The sequence below is a fragment of the Gopherus flavomarginatus genome, chromosome 2, assembly GCF_025201925.1.
Source record: "Gopherus flavomarginatus isolate rGopFla2 chromosome 2, rGopFla2.mat.asm, whole genome shotgun sequence".
NCBI lineage: Eukaryota > Metazoa > Chordata > Testudines > Testudinidae > Gopherus > Gopherus flavomarginatus.
Genome location: NC_066618.1, coordinates 71,612,697 through 71,630,249, shown reverse-complemented (window position 1 = coordinate 71,630,249; position 17,553 = coordinate 71,612,697). Strand labels below are relative to the sequence as shown.

Genomic DNA, 17,553 nt, shown 5'->3' with positions numbered 1-17,553 from the left:
CTACATAATAATTACATAATAACATTCCAGCAGTTCATCTAGTCCAGTATCTTATCTCCAACAGTAGCCACTCCATTAATTGCTGCTATTATCAAGCAGATGATAAATAACTTTCTAATGGACTGCAGTGATTGCAGACTTCTTGTAGTGTTTTTATGTAGTCTCTGTGTGCTCAACTGCCTTATTGTACAGTCCTGATTCTGTGCACTCTTACACTCATGTAAATCAGCAGTAACTCCAACAGAGTCAGTGCAGTTACCCTAGTGTGAAACCGGTGTGAGAGTATGATGAGCCCTAAATTAATTCCTTTGGTGTACTGGTGATTAATGCATCCTATTCAAGAATACTTTGTAAAGTGTTTCACAGAGGAACTGAAAAGATGTTAAAACATAGTCTTCGATTATTTGACTCCAGCTGAATTTATATTGAGAAGCCCAAATGCTGATGTCCCTGCTACAACTGATTAATTAAATCTTATGCCATTAGCACTCAGTTAGAAGCACTGAGTTGCAACTCTGGTTAGCAGCTTTGCTGGCCAAATGTGGACAGATTTAGTGTGTCATTCTGACTGCTGTATATATGAACTCTAATTTAAAAAAATATACTACTCATCTGTGAAGCAAGTGTGTGTGAGAGAGAGAAATTTTTGATCTGTCTCTCTCTGTGTTCTGTGATGGGGTAAAACTCCCTTTCCATTTTGTTCTTTGAATGTTTCTTGGCCTCCTACCAGCAGGTTTTTACAGTCTGCTGCCTGCCTCTCAGATTAGAACAACACTGGCATATTTCAACAGTTTCCTAGGATTCAAGCAGTCTTTAATTAACAGTGAATTGATGTTTTGGAATGTAACCAGAAGATGGGAGACAGTGGAAGCCGAGATTGGGTTTGAATATTTCCAGCTCTCAATCATCTGGACTATGTTGGGATCTGTGGCAAGGGGCAAATAAATCTGTAAAATCGTGGTTCATTACAAACAGGTGGCTGCTTATTAGTATGCAAGGGGATTTATTCATTTACATAATGTTCCCACAGAACTGTTCATTGGTAGCTTTAGCAAGGAGGAGCTTTTCTGCCTTACAGAGTTCTGAACCAAGCCCATCTGCCGCAACAGCAAAAAGTATCTGTCGGTAGCCTTGGAACTGCAGTAGCATTCAGAACTTTGACAAACACCTGTAATGTGGAATTTGTTTTATAAGTGTGCGTTCACAATAGACTTTTACTGAGCAATGCTTGAGGCAGCAAGGTATGCTCTGCTAGTTAGGTTTAAGTTTGTGCTGAAGTTGCTGAGCTAGCGAAATAAATGCACATTTAAGAAAATAAAATTTAAAACAAACAAGTGAATGGAAAAGTCTTGGACAGTCACCGGCTGAAATAATTTTTACTGAATGGAAGAGTAAAAAAAGTCTTTTGGAGCTAAGTTGACCTGGAGTGTTTGAACAAAGGTCAGTGGTTGCAGCTTTGATTTTATAATAGAATCAGGTCAGCTGAACATCTAAAAGAAAATTTGACTTGAACTATACTAACATTGCAAGATAATCCAGAGGAGGGAAAGGAGGTTTGCTAGCTAATTTTAGAGAACTGAAAGACTGGTATCTTAGTCAATTATCAGCAAAGAATCATAAACATTAGTTAAGCCTGTTGCACACTTAACAAGGTAGTAATTTGATGGTAAATACAAATGTGTGTGTTTAACCTGATATTGGCATAAAACTCTTTCTATATTTATTTTCATACCAAGAATCACTTGCTTACTATCTTCTTTCATATTTTTCCTTGAAGGTGGCACATGCCAGAGCCCTGCTCTTCCAGCCCTGGTGCGTACTCCAGCCCCACCATTACAACCATCTCTGGATATTAAACCATTTCTTCCATTTCCACTGGATACAGCAGCAGCAGTCAATCTCTTCCCCAACTTCAATGCAGTAAGTACCATACTGATGGATTAATGTCTATTCCTCCAATTTGCAATTCTCTGGAGACACAAGTAGGCTCCAAATGGAACTTTGTCTTCACTTAGGATATGAGGACATTTTACCAGACTAGGTTTTGGTATGTGTTACAGGGTGGATCCAAGATGAATAGCTCTCATGATGATAGAATTCCATTGTCAGTCACCAACACACTTCACTAAAAATCCTAAATAGTAACATATGTGGGTGAATATCAACAGCAAAACTTCAGGGACAAACTGAAGCAACAATGAAAACATAAATACATGGTATACTTGCAGATTTGAATATCAGAAAACAAAACAATGTATTTTTTCTCTTTCAGCTGAGGATTTTTTCTTTCTTTGCCCTTGAAACTAAAATCTATGGTAGTTGTATCTTTAATAATTGCTAATTATAAATGATCCCTCACACTTTGAGAAAAATGTTACCACTTAAATGTTTCCATCCATTTTTTCTAACAAAAGCCTATTTCATAATCCTTCCATTTTTCCTATATCTGCTGAGATAATTAATTCTGTAAACAAAATTGTAACTTGGTTTTAAATTGATATCACATTTGCTGCATTTTACTACTTTTTGCCTGACTAAAAGCAAGCAAGCAAGCACCCATTGCAGGACTAAAAGCAAGCACCAATCATAGCCCCTTTTGCAAGCTGCACAAAGCCCCTTGCCTTATGTACAAATATTAGATATTGAAAAGGAATGACATTAAGAAAAGATAGAAGAGGCTGAAACTTCCAGATCAGAAGAAAATAATTCTAATTCAAATATATATTGAAATAATTAGGAGTAGTAAAGGAACATGTCAATTTTCTAAGTAATTAATAATTTATAACAAATATCAGTAATTAAATATTAATCTACTTGTAAATAGAATACCCATAAATATCATAAACTGTAATATTATTAAAATGTACTAATTGGTAATAATATTTGCTAGTCTTAAATACAAGCAATTAACAAGAACAGACATTAATGAATACCCCAGAAGCAGTAAGTTGCAAGCTGATTACTTTTAAATCCTAAGAGGCATAGCACCAATTCCAAACTATTCCCTAAAAGAGTATCCCTCTTTGGAAGACAGCCTGTTGAGATAAAAATCATATCCAGAAATGTAGTAAGATTAAACCTCACAGTTTCTTTCTTACCTGTGTTACTGATAACATGTTTTGAAGCTCAGGGGCTGCAAAGTCCCATTTCATGTCGGTGTGTGTGGAGGGTAGGGACATAGATTTGCCCCCCTTCTGACAATCCTCTTCCACACCAGCAGCCTGGCCCCCCTGGCCCATGAGCCCCTGTGCCACCCCCTCCAAATCTGAGTGAATGGCATTTTTGACTTAGCACAAACCTGAGTGGCACTGTGACCCAAGCACCACCCAAGCCACCTACTCAAACTATGACAGAGGGATAGCCGAGCCATGTCTGAGTGAGTGGCATTTTGACTTGGTTCATGGGGTTGCAGCACCACTCACGTTTGGCTTCACCAAAAAGTGGTCAGGCCATAGCCTGGGTTTTTCTCACTCGCTCAGTGGTCTATTATGAAATTTAAGAAGAAATTAAAAATCTGATTTACTTTTTATGATTTTTGCTGCTTGTTTACTTTTGCATCTAATCCAGTGTAGAAAACTGGCCAATGACACTATTATTGTCAGTTTCACTTGCCAGTTTTCATTCACTAGCAGAATTGCAGTGTTGACTGCATCCTAAAACTTCAAGTATAACTTAAATTATGAAGCCACTTACACATCTTTTCTGTGCATCTGAAAGCTTATGCTCCAGTACTTCTGTTAGTCTATAAGGTGCCACAGGATTCTGTTGCTTTTTACAGATCCAGACTAACACGGCTACCCCTGATACTTGATCTTTTCTGTTTGTTTCTTTTTAAACAAACCTCCCATTTAGGACTATTATGTCATGTACCATTAAGTGGCACTTGCAAAAGCATACTAGTGGTGCAAGAATCTGATGAGCAGGCACTATAAGGCCATTCCAGGAAGTGCCCTTTTTCAGAATCGATGCTTCTGGAAATGGCCTCAAAGGTAGGTAGGTAGGTAGGTGTGTGTGTGTGTGTGTGTGTGCGCTGCATTCCTCCCCACATTTGCAAAAGTGGCAGGTATTTCTTGGGTGTCCCAACTCAAATTAAATATTTATTAATTAAACATATACATTCCTACTACAGTACATTTTGAAAGAAAAAGATGCATTACAATTATTCAGGAAATGAGAAAGTAAAAATGGTCTCCTACCAGTGCCCCTTTTGTTCTCATCACCAAACATTTTTCTACTAGCAATCCATTCTTTGCTTACCCCACAACTTTAGACTCTCTCTGTTTCTATGCCCATCTTTCTAGCAAGCTAGGACTAATGTATCAGGTCCCCATGTCCCTTGCCTGAACTTCAGTCTCATGCAGTGCTGCTGTCTCTAAAGCCTGGTGTACAGTAGAAAATTATGTTGGCATAATTATGTTGCTTAGGGATGTGAAAAATCCACATCCCTGAGCAGCACAGTTAAGCTGACGTAGGACCCCATGTAAACAATGCTAAGTCAATGAAAGAATTCTTCTGTTAATTTACCTGTTGTCTCTCAGGCAGGTGGATTGCCTATGCTGATGGGACAACCTCTCCCGTTGGCATAGGTAGCATCTACACTGAAGCCCCACATTTTAAGCTGCATTTTAAGTATAGACAAGCCCTGATACTTTGCCATCTGTTGAATTCACCTTTGCTGAATGAGACATTCCTGTGCATGAGGATCCAGTCATGTCAGCCATTGTCATCAGCATCCTCTCATACTTCATAGCTGCAACATGACCCTTGCATTCTGATTTGCGGTATCCCAATCTGAGTTTCACTTTTCCATCTGAACAATACAATATTGAACATTGCTACATGTAATTTATAAGCCTGAGTTGGATAAAGGCATTCTGTAAACAGGCAGGTTGGCTGAGAAATCCTGCATATTTCTAGAAATTCTTCCAGTCTGAAAAAAAATCTGTGAGGACATATCAGCTGCAGTGGAACAGAATCAGCCTAAGGAGAAGGTAGCGTACAAGCCAGTTTTGGTTTTCAACAGCACATTCTGACAAAGACGTACATTTAGCATGAGAGAAAGAGAACACGTAAGATTTGACCAAGATGTCTTTTCCAAATACATTTGTTCATGTATGATCATGGTTTTGTAAATATATAGAGTGCTTTATAACCAAATGATCTCAAATTACTTTACAAACCTGTATTAATTGAGTTTCACAGTACCCTGTGAAATAAATAAGTCATGTTATGAGACTAAAGTAAAGTCAAGCAGCAAGTCAATAGTAAAACTGGGACGAATATCCAGAACTCTGGCTTTCTAACCCTGTGCTTTAAATGCTATGTTATACTCCATCTCACTACTAGTGGAGGACCTCATTCCAATAGCAGACATATTAGCATTGACCAAATTACTGAGACCTAGAAGTGACAAATCATATCAGAGGCAACAGACCCTCAAAAAACCCCTCTGTCTCTCCCAAAGTCCTAGCAAACAGATGGGTTTTGCAGTATATGCATAAGGTTATCTCATTTGGGCTATTTTAGAGCAAATTGGGGATAAGTTCCAGAGTCCTGGTCCCCATGCTGCCAAATTTCCAGACACTCCCTTTTCTTTTAAACCAAGGGGTGGGGGTGGGGGGAATCTAGCTTAAACGCTTCTGCATAACTGCAGCTGAAGCAGTGTCACAGGGGAGAGTAGACATCTCTCAGGTGGGCAGGTCCCAAGCCATTTAGGGCTTTGTCAATGAAAAACAACTCTCCCTAGAAACATGCAGCCAGCGCAAAATCATAGTGCAATTAAGTAATGAATGTGCTTCTAGAGAAATGCTCTGCTTAAAAGCAGGCTACATTAATTTTTTAATAGATCTAAGGGGTGATGCTAGATGACTTTCTGGATCTAGTTGAGCTAGATATAAAAGCAATGTAGAGTTGTATATACAACCAATCCGGTTTACTCAAATTGTAAATTCTCCGGGTGGTGGTGGAGGGTGGGAAAGACTGTGTGTGTGTGTGTGTGTGTGTGTACACGTACGTACACATTGCATAGCACAATGATGTCCTGATACTGACTGGGGCTCGGAGTTACTACAATAGAATTAAACAATACTAACGATTATCTTTCATGTTATGATTTTATCCACATTTCAGTAAAATCCTCAATACAATATTATTTTGTTTGAAATCTCTCAGTTTGGGTCTCAGAAGTGTTAGCTGAAGCAATTACTAATGGGTGCCGCCGGGAAAGAAACTGACCTCTGGCCTGTGTGAAGGCAGGGCAAGGAGTATCAAGCATCTGGGGTAGAAGATGTTGGGGATGGAGGACATGGGGAGACTGGTGAAAGGGGACAGGGAAAGCCAAATAGCGTCACTGTGTTTTTCAGAAAAACAACCAGGAGGCCGGTAACACCTTAAAGACTAACAGATTTATTTGGGCATAAGCTTTCATAGGTAAAGAAAACCACTTCTTCAGACGCATGGAGTAAAAATTACAGATATAGACATAAATATGAAGAGAAGGGAGTTACCTTACAAGTGGAGAACCAGTAAGGAAAAGCCAATTCAGTCAGGGTGGATGTGGTCCATTCCCAATAATGGAGGAGGAGGTGTCAGTAGCAAGAGAGGGAAAATTGCTTTCGTAGTGAGCAAGCTACTCCCAGTCCCTATTCAAGCCCAAATTAATGGTATTAAGTTTGCAAATGAATTGTAGTTCTGCAGTTTCTCTTTAAAGTCTGTTTTTGAATTTTTTTTTGTTGAAGGATGTCTACTTTTAAATCTGTTGTAGAATGTCCAGGAGATTGAAGTGTTTTTCTACTGGCTTTTGTATATTACCATTCCTGATGTCTGATTTGTGTCCATTTATTCTTTTACATAGAGACTGTCTGGTTTGCCCAATGTACATGGCAGAGGGGCATTGCTGGCACCTGATGGTATATATCACATTAGTAGATGTGCAGGTGAATGAGTTCCTGATGGTGTTGCTGATGTGGTTGGGTCCTCTGATGGTGTCATTAGAGTAGATATGGGGACAGAGTAGACAATGGGGTTTGTTACAGGGATTGGTTCCTAGGTTAGTATTTCTGTGGTGTGGTGTGTAGTTGCTGGTGAGTATTTGCTTTAGGTTGGGGGGCTGTCTGTAAGCGAGGACTGGCCTGCCTCCCAAGGTCTGTGAGAGTGAGGGATCATTTTCCAGGATAGATTGTAGATCGTTGATGATGTGCTGGACAGGTTTTAGCTGGGGGCAATACGTGATGGCCAGTGGTGTTCTGTTATTTTCCTTTTTGGGCCTGTCCTGTAGTAGGTAACTTCTGGGTACCCGTCTTGCTCTGTTAATCTGTTTCCTCACTTCCCCAGATGGGTATTGTAGTTTGAAGAATGCTTAATAAAGATCTTGTAGGTGTTTGTGTCTGTCTGAGGGATTGGAGCAAATGTGGTAGTATCTTGGGATGGAAGCTGGAGCCATGTAGGTAAGTATAGCAGTCAGTAGGTTTCCGGTATAGGGTGGTGTTTATGTGACCATCACTTATTTGCACTGTAGTGTCCGGGAAGTGGAGCTCTTATGTGGACTGGTCCAGGCTGAGGTTTATGGTGGGGTGGAAATTGTTGAAATCCAGGTGGAATTCTTTAAGGGCCTGCTCCCTGTGGGTCCATATGATGAAGATGTCATCAATGTAGCGCAAGTAGAGGAGGGGCGCTAGGGGATGAGAGCTGAGGAAGCATTGTTCTAAGTCAGCCATAAAAATTTTGGGATGCTGTGGGGCCATGCAGGTACCCATAGCAGTGCCGCTGACTTGAAGGTATAAGTTGTCCCCAAATCTGAAATGGTTGTGGATGAGGACAAAGTCACAAAGCTCAGCCACCAGATGTGCCATGGCCTCATCAGGTATACTGTTCCTGACAGCTCGTAGTCCATTCTCATGTGGAATATTGGTGTAAATGCTTCTACATCCATGGTGGTTTACTGTGGTTTACTAGGTTTGCAGCTCTCAGCCATCTTTTCTCACCAGCGTGCGGGAGGACCCTCTTCTCACTCCCTCCTGACCATTTTTTTTCTAGGCTGTATGGTTCCCTGCCTACACTATGCTATCCTCAGAAAATCAGACTGCCAAAACAGGCCAATGTCTGTGCTTTTCTCTCTTTGAATGCTGTGAACAATGTAATTGTCTTTGTAAGCAAGAACATTTAATCTTAAGATGAAAGCATGGATGATGTTTTCAGGAAGATCACCAATGCATTGTAGTTTCCTCAGGAAGTCGGTGGTGTCTCAGAGATAGCTAGGAGTGCTGGTAGCATAGGGTCTGAGGAGAGAGTCTAAATAGCCAGATAACCCTGCAATAAGAGTGGCAGTGCCTGAGATGATGGGGCAGCCAGGATTTCCAGGTTTATGGATCTTGGGTAGCAGATAGGATACCACTGGTCGGAACACTAGGGGTGTGTCTGTGTAGATTTGTTCCTGTGCAAGAGCAGGGAGTTTCTTGAGCAGATGATGTAGTTTCTTTTGGTATTCCTCAGTGAGATTGGAGGATAGTGGCCTGTAGAATATGGTGAGTTGCCTGGCAGCCTCCTGTTCATGTGTTTCAGGTTCTTGTGATTTTCAGGTTATCTTTGAATGTTCATTCTGTGTCATGAATTTGATATTTTCTATTTTTAAAACAAAGCATAAAAGCAGCATGCTAATTAGTCTGGTAAGCTGAACGTTTGTAGGTGCTATATACTTAATTGTACAGCAAATGCGTACCACGGAGTCATACGTAAAAAGGAATTTTAACAACTTGGCCATTTAAATTGAAGACAGCATATTGCTGTGCAAGCCCTGAAGAATCTCTTTCTCTCTCAAACTCATCAGTTCAGTGTGAGTTTATCTGGTAAAGACCCTGAACAGAGTTTTTATTGAATCCGGACATACGAGATTTTGGATAGAAACAGTATGGAATACTTATATATAGTTTGTTAATTTTAAAAAAAAGTATCATAACTTTGGTTACAGTAAGAAGAATATCTGTGTAGTAGGAAAATAAACACAAGGAATATAAAAGTATAAATAAACATCTCAAATGTGTTTATCGCACATTTGGCATTCTCGGCACGCCACACCTTTCAGCTACCTAATAAGATACTTTTAAAAAATATCTGAGCATTGGAGTCTTAGAAATATGAATTTAAGGCACTTATAATTACTGCACTGAAAACTAAACAGTGGATTTCTCCAAGCTGTTTTTTTTTTTCTGATCACTTGCTACTCTGCAAAAATTTCTATAAATATTACCTGATATTTTGTGGACTTATTCTGCTAAAGAATATGCCTAGCATATGTAATATGAAAGCTAGAAAAAACAAATTTTCATAATTTCCCTGACCCCACACAACTGTTTGCAGGCCAGAAGCTGGATATGTTGGTTGTGAAATTGCACATTTTAGCCTCATTCCATGTGCTGAACTCCCAGTACGGTCAATGGAAAGTCTCCACCAAGATAGTGGGTAAGACACATCCAGGAGTGTGTGCAGGGGGAGGCATGCAGGGGCATGCCAGGCTTCCCACCCAGTCAGTGAGGGCTCAGAACTCCTCTGGGGCGGGGAGAGCGAGCTCCTCCAACCCCGGGCCAGGGAGGAAGACGACAGCTCCTCCAGCCTTGGGCCCTATGGCCTTGGGCCAGCTCCTTTGGCTGCCAGGGAGGGCCAGCTCCACTGGCTCTGGGGCTGCAATAGGGAGAACCAGGTCCTCTGGTTGCGTGGGAGGGAGAGGCAGCTGCTCCGGCCGTGTGGGAGGAAGAGTCAGCTCTTCTGGCCACGGGGGTAGGGGGTGGGGTGACTTGGAGGAAGAGCCAGTTCCTCCAGTCACATGGGCAGTGGGGGAGAGGAAAAGCCAGCTCCTCTGGTTGTGGGAGGCACAAAAAGTGCCCCTCGAAAAGCAGCTAAATTTTTATTCTTGTGCACACCCCTGGACATGTCCTTTGCCAAGCAATAAACCCAGCTTGGTTTTAAAGAAGTGCAGCTATGTGCCAGAAATACAGTACATATGGATTTTTAAATGATGGAATGTTGTATAGAGGCCTCTTGTTCAATGTATAGTTCGCCTTCAGTGCCTTGACTTTTCTTCCAGCTATTTACACACTGCTGCCATATTTAAGAGCCCCACATCTCTCTTCTGCCTATGGAGCACTTAGCCATATGGAAGAGGCTGAGGCACTAAGCAAATGGAGCTGGGAGACAAGAATTTCAGTGTCTCCTGGAAAATAGATGAACATGCTTGCCAGGGGTATTAGTTTCCTGCTGTAAGTCAGATTTTGCAGCACCCTTCCTGAGTAGCTGGTGCTCAGGTAACTGAGGCCTCCCCACCCCATTTCTACAGGTGTTAGCAGGAAGCAATTGTGACTGGCCCTTTTGCTGGCAGTTGCCTTTCTCCAGCCTTGCACACCTGCACAGGGGCAAATCAACTTTATTAGCAATTCACCTAATTAACACAGAAGGTAACCCTATGGTTGCTTGGGAGATGTAAGTGACCTGAGCAAGCAACTGGTAGGAATAGACAGTACACAAAGACTTGTTGCTGACCCAGGAATTTCCTGGGGGTTTAGGACCAGGACACATGAAGAAGAGGAGCTCACAAAGAGCCCTCCAGAAAATATTTTGAAAATCTTCTCTTTAGGCTCAGGGTCTCAGGTAACTTTTCAGCCAGGAAAGAGCCAGTTTGCTGTTTCTTATGGAGGGAATGTAGCTTTGGGGGCCAGGGCAATCAGAAATACTGGTGAGTTTTGTCACTGCTGGCAGTAGGAAATTGACAAAATGAAAACTGGTTATTTTGCATTGCTCTGTGCAATGGCCGTAGTGTCTGGGTTAACTGAATGCGACTATTTTTCTGCAGGACAGAATGTCCTTTAACGTGCAGCAGTTGGAATGCTCTGGTTCAATGAAGGGATATTCATGGCAAAACGTGGCTTCAATTTAGTATGAATCAAAACAGCATTACAAGGACTCGGTAATAAGAACCAACTCTTACTTTTTAACTTGGCTTAAAAGTGAAGGCACTCTGTCAGATGAGGAGCCATAATGTACCAAACCCTTTTAAATATAATGGTGAAACAGAGCAGGAGAAATGTTACTGTTTCTGGTAAAGAAAAGAGAGAGCCTCAAGGTTCCATTGCTTGGCCGGTCATTCACAGGTTTCTGGGAGCAGGATTTTTGTCTTTGGCTAATAGCATAAGTCATTTGGGAGCTGTCTTCACTCTGGTGTCTGATTCTTAGAGCCCACATCTCTAGCATTGTTCAACTGGAATATTTGCCAAAATGATCAAAAAAGCTGTAATCGGAGTTTAATAGAGCTGGGTAAAATTTTAGGAATAATGGCCTGTTCACAAACAGAAGAAAAAGGGGGCAGGGTGTAGCCAAATAAGCAAACACAACAAAATCCAGGCAATTCAGACATTTTGTTTTGGTACTCACAAAACATGAATGAATCAACATAAGTATGAAACATTCAATTATTTGCAGAGGCCAGGTTTGTTTGCTGAATTGTTTAACCCTTAATCTGTGCTCTACTCCAGAGGTAGCCAACCTGAGCCAGAATTTACTAATGTACATTGCCAAAGAGCCACAGTAATAAGCTAGCAGCAGCCCCCGTCAGCTCCACCTCCTCCCACCTCAGTGTGTCCAGCTTGTCAGCAGCTCCATGGATCAGCACCTCCCTAGGCCTCCTGCCAGTAGTGTAGCCGGGGGAGGAGGGGAGAGCAGGGCAGCAGCTGCTCCCCCACAGAGCACAAGTGGCACCTTTTTAATTTTACTTACCCTGGAGTTAAAAAAAAAAAATAAAAAAAAAAGGCGCCACCCGCTGCAGCACTTTTACTGATGGGGCGACGCTCTGGGTCTTCAGCGGCGGGCCCTTCACTATCCCCAGGCGTCTTTGGCGGCACTGAAACTTCATCGCCAAAATGCTGCCAAAGACCCCGGAGTGAGTGAAGGGCCCACCGCCAAGGTGCTGCTGAAGACCCGGAGCGCTGCCCTGTCAGTAAAAGTGCCGCAGAGGGTGGCGCTTTTTTTTTTCCCCGCTCCCCCTGTTCCCTCCACCTGGCTACACCACTGCCTCCTGCCTCAATCAACTGTTTCACAGTGTGCAGGAGGTTCTGGGGAGCAGCCAGGGTGCAGCAGGCTCTGGGCAGGGGGTAGGAAGGGGCATGGGCTGTGGGGGAAGAAGTGGAGTGGGGGAAGAGCCTGTGGCAGAGCCAGGGGTTGAGCAGTGAGCACCCCCCCTCCCTGGCACATTGGAAAGTTGGTGCCTGTAGCTCCAGCCCCAGAGTCGGTGCCTACACAAGGAGCTGTATATTAACTTCTGAAGAGCCGCATGTGGCTTCAGAGTTACGGGTTGGCCACCTCTGCTCTACGCCCTTCCTGAAATACGCTCTGACTTAGATCCTCTTCTATCTCTGAAGGGCACACAGCTCAAGCAGCACAGTGCAAAGGTCGTCATTGTGTTTACCCAGTCACGGGTTGGTCGTGTGCCAGCTCAGTCCCCTGGAGCAACTTAGACCATTTACTGCTGACATCCCCAAAGAAGCTCCAACCATACTCCTGTCTTTCATCTATAGCTTATGTCAACAATCAGACATGGCAGGGGTGCTAGGAGTTGCTATTCTGGCTCTGTACTACTGGTTGATCGTCCTATACTGGGGTGAGCATGACTGACTACGGTTGTTTTAGGACTGCTTTCCACTGCTGTCTTTCTTTTATATCTTTCAGTTTCTTTTAGCACCCAACCAGTTAGGTCTCTAGCATGTTTCAGTCCAGACCCCAACAATGGTGTCCTTGTAATCGCATTCTAAATGTTACCTTATGTTTCAACAGCCCTATTGGCCCTGCTCTTGGAGCTGTTTGAATTTCCTGCCAGTTGGTTGGAGCAATGCTCTGCAATTTTCTTTTCCGATTATGCTCCAGTAAGAGAATTTGAAGCTGTTCTGTGCTCATCATGAGCAGCAGACACATGTTACCAGATGGATGGCAGTAGTCTTGCAAGGTTAGAGGGGCAGAACTGGATGAATGTTGCCAGAAAAAAATCCATAAAAAGTTTACATTTGAATTTCAATTATATTTGCAACAGCTGTGTTCACACTCATTCTGTATTTGCTTTCTACAGACATTCAAGTGATCACATTTCTTCCAGCAATGGGAAGCAAACTTTAAGATCACATTAAAATATCCTGGGTTCTTCTCTACTTTGAACAACATAGTGCCCATGGTATTTTTGAATCTAAGGTCTCCATACATACCCAGGATATAATTCCCTTGTTCACCTTCTCTACTTCCTGTTGTTTACCAATTGTTTCGAGTGTGCTATGCATCAGTGGTAGATCTGTCTTTTCAGCTGCTGGACCATAAGTTTGATTTTTCCCCAGTAGGTAGAATAGTGGAGTTGGCCAAAAAAACAGCACTTTCAATGACCAGTTTCATGGCTTCGTTGAATGTCCCCACTGATGTCTCCTTATGGGTGATCTTTGTGGGCAGTCACTGCAGCCTGTATTCCTTCTGGATCTGAGTATATCAATACAGAGAGATATGCTGTTCAGTTAAGCCTGTGGCACATGGAATTCCAACATTTGTATGATAGCACAGAACCTGTCCGATACATTCCAGGCAATATATTATTTCTTCAGTCACTCATCGCTGCTCACTGGTGCTTGTTCTTGGTTCTGCTACTCCTAAGGCTGCCCCACTGATAGTCAGATTTATAACCTGCACCCATTGGTTCATCTGCGTGTAATTAGCCAAAAGTGCCCCTTGCCACTAAGTCTTAATAGTTGTCAACCAAATGACTGGATTTGATTTGTGACCTGGAGGTGAAAACCTATGTATGCCATTATCAGCTCCTGAGCTGAAGTCAGGGTAAATTTTCCTTTAAAAATCCCAAATGGGTCTTCCAATTTTCTGCTGTAATTTATTTATTTAAAAAAATGAATAGCAGCATCTGAAGACCTTATATTTGTTTGCTTTTAAATTGATGCTTAGTAATACTGAAGGAATAAAGCTTTCCTACTTAACTATTTCTGCATTGCATATGTGCTAGCAGGCCCTGCAGAGTGGGCTGGCAGGTAAGAAGTTATCTGAAAGCCATAGCATACTACTATGGCTACAGAAGGATTCCTCAGACTCTGTTTTGCATGCAAAACATCCTCATAAAGGAAATTAAATGAAGTGCTCTTCAGATTTGTCACGTCTTAATGAGTAGAACTGCTTAAAAATAAATTTTAATAAAGCATTGAAAGCAATGTTTTAATCAGTTGATGTTTACACCCTTTGTCTTAATAGCACTCAGATGAAAAAGATCAATGATTATTTTATTCTGCAAAGAAAAAAAACCTTTAATGGGTGGCATAATCATAAAATCTACAGTTTAAATATGGATGGCTGGTATTAACCTGTTTTTAAAAGCTGCAATTAAAGTGAAATGGAATCACTTAAAGAAATTATTTGATTACTGAGGTCTGAGGAAGAAAAGAGTGAAAAACATTCTAAATTCATTAATATTTCTGTTGATGAGACAAACATATTCACAGGGACTTGCTTGTATTGCTAATCTAGATGAATAACTGGTTTACAGCATTTATCCACAATCTATGCTTGTAAGAGAGTGGACTCACCCCTGCAGCGCCTCTTGCTGGTCTCTTCTGGGAATTAGCTCTGCCAGCCTTGGAGCATCCTCTTCAGGCTGGTATCCCACTTCCGCTTGGCCCTCGGACTCCAGTGCCCTGTTATCTGGGGTGCTGCACCCTAGCAGTACACTCCTCAGTCTCATGATCTCCCCTCTCCAGGGAACCCCCACCCAATATCCCCACGTCTCCTCAATCGTAGGCTCCTGCCAGTCACCAACTAGCCCCTGCTCCCTGGGGCAGACTGCTGTATGAGCCACTCTTCACAGGCAAGGGGCTTTTGGACCTGCTGCCTTTCTCTGCAACTCAGTACCTCTATGGGGCCTTGGACAAGGCCCTGCAGCCTGGGGAGTTGCCAGCCTGGAGTTCCCCAGCCCCTCTGGCCTTTCCCCAGCCCTGCCTCACTCTAGATATTCTGAGCTTCCCAGCAGCCAGGTCTCTCTCTCTCTCTCTCTCTCTCTCTCTCTCTCTCTCTGAAAGCAGAGAGAGACTGCTGAGCTCCAGGCTCCCCGCCTCTTATATAGGGCCAGCTGAGGGCTGATTAGGGCTAGGGTGACCAGATGTCCCAATAATTGGGTGGTCTTGGGTCAGGACGCAATTTGTCCCAATATTTCGCTCCACCGGCATCACTGTGTTTTTTTGTTTTTTGCTCCCCCCCATGTATCCCAATATTTTCTTCATCTCTTCTGGTCACCCTAATTAGGGCGTGTCCCAGCTGCGGCTGCTTCCTCAATCAGCCTAGTAGCTTTTCCCTTGCCACAGCCCTCTCCCAGGACTGTCTTTAAACCTCTCAGGGCAGGAGCGGGTGACCACCCTGCTACAATGCTTTGTTCTTTTATGGACAAATTTCCAAGAAGAGGCATGAAAATAAGCATCCATGTTCAGCACAGAAAATTTTACACTCTGACCAAAAGCATCCCTTTGGCACCATACACACTAGTGTGATAATCTGTGTACAAAATATGCCTTGAGAGGTATCATTTTAAAACTAATAACTCACTAGTCAATAAACCATGGTGAAATATTTGTAGCAACATTATGTAATCCCAGAGGAGATTACCTAGCTTCCTGGGGCTCTGTCTGCTAGCAGCTCTGGGAGAGGCACACCATCCCTGGTAGGGAGAGGGAGCCAAGACAAACTCAGAGTCTGTCCGGCAACCAATAGGGAGTGAGATGCCCTTCCCAGGGAGTTCAGGAAAGGGGAGAAGCCATTTTTGAGTCAGTCTGGAGCCAGTCAGTGCAAGGGCAAGGGCAGGAGTGGCTGTGTGGGGAGCTGGTGAGTCCCAGGCCTGCTCCCTACACAGCCAGTTCTGCCCTTGCCCTGGCTGGCTCCCCCTCCCTACCAGGGATGGTGTGCCTCTCCCTGAGCTGCCAGCAGACAGAGCCCCAGGAATCTAGCTACTCTCCTTCGGGGTTACAATTATAAATTATAAAATCCCACTCTATGGTGTTATTAGCACTTGTTGAAAACTAGACAGTCTGGATTAGGCAAAAGTTGTTCAACAGATCTGTCCTAAACAAAGGAATGTGTTTTTACCTCAATTTACATAGAAGTAGTAAGCAGGATTCTCCAGACAGCAGGGAGAGGAAATAGCAGGAGATACAGCAAACTTGTATTTCAGCAAACAGGTAAGAGGAAAAAGCCTGGAACCTCCTAAACCCCCAATCGCCACCTTCACTGTTTGAATCAATTTTGCTTTGAGGGGTAATCCTCGGAAAAATCCATGTCAGAGTTTCACTGGACTATGAGAGAGGAGCCTAAGAAGACAAAGGCACCAGCACTTTTGGGCACTAGGAAAGATGGTTACCAAGGAAAGGGTCAGTCACCATCTTGCTGGAAGACTGTAGGTGAGAAAGACCATCTTAAACACAGCCCAGAACTAAAACTTGCTGGAAGCATATTTTCATTTTTATTTTCTTGTAACCATATTCCAACTTTATCTCCTGTACTTGAATTCATTTAAAATCCTATATTCTTTTGTTAATGAACATGTTGTATTGTTTTTAATCTAAACCAATCCAGTGCTGTGTTTAAACTGAACTGTTTGGTAACTCCAGTTAAAGTTGCAAACTGTTGAACATTGACTCCTTTCAGGAATCATAAACTGCCCAGGAGAGGGTTGGACAGTGCAGAACACACAGCTTGGGGAAAATCTGGGACTTGGAGAGCTGGGGGGAGCCTGCAAATGGCAGCCAAGGCTAGTGGAAACCAGAGTGTGACCGGTATGCTGCTGACAGGCTACTGGGGTCACAAATGCTAGACCAGGGCTGAAGCTATATAGCAGGGGGCGGCAACATTTCAGAAATGGTGTGCTGAGTCTTCATTTATTCGCTCTAATTTAAGGTTTCACGTGCCAGTCATACATTTTAACATTTTTAGAAGGTCTCTTTCTATAAGTCTATAATATATAACTAAACTATTGATGTATATAAAGTAAATAAGGTTTTCAAAATGTTTAAGAAGCTTCATTTAAAATTTAATTAAAATGCAGAGCCCCTCGGACCAGTGGCCAGAACCCGAGCAGTGTGAGTCCCACTGAAAATCAGCTTGCGTGCCGCATTCAGCACATGTGCCATAGGTTGCCTTCCCCTGCTATATAGAAACACTCAGGATGTGACCTGCATGCTGTTTGCGAGGGGCCCAGGTTGGGAGCTACAACTGCAAAGCATTGTGAGGCACCCCAGAATGTGACATGCACATAAAAAAATATTTTTGAGCACATTTACCTCTTTGAGTGTGTGTATATAATTAGCACATTTTAATCCATGATGATAAATAAATACAAGATTTGAGATTCTTTCTTCCCTTCCCACAATTTTAAACCACAGTGATTTTGGCTGGTAAATGACACATGGTTAGGAACACATTCATCTCATGTGTCATGGAATGACTCATAAAATGGAGTATTTTTATAGTGCCCATATTCTGTCTGATTTACTT

The 17,553-nt window shown here is 42.6% G+C and overlaps 1 protein-coding gene across 1 annotated transcript in view; it reads left to right on the top strand.

The window, feature by feature from the left end:
• ZNF385D (zinc finger protein 385D) overlaps nucleotides 1-17,553 on the top strand; it is a 603,454-nt gene that overhangs the window by 435,301 nt on the left and 150,600 nt on the right. Inside the window, exon 3 of the mRNA XM_050939712.1 lies at nucleotides 1,778-1,920. Within this exon, the coding sequence (XP_050795669.1) occupies nucleotides 1,778-1,920 (143 nt within the window). The remainder of the gene's footprint in view (nucleotides 1-1,777; nucleotides 1,921-17,553) is intronic.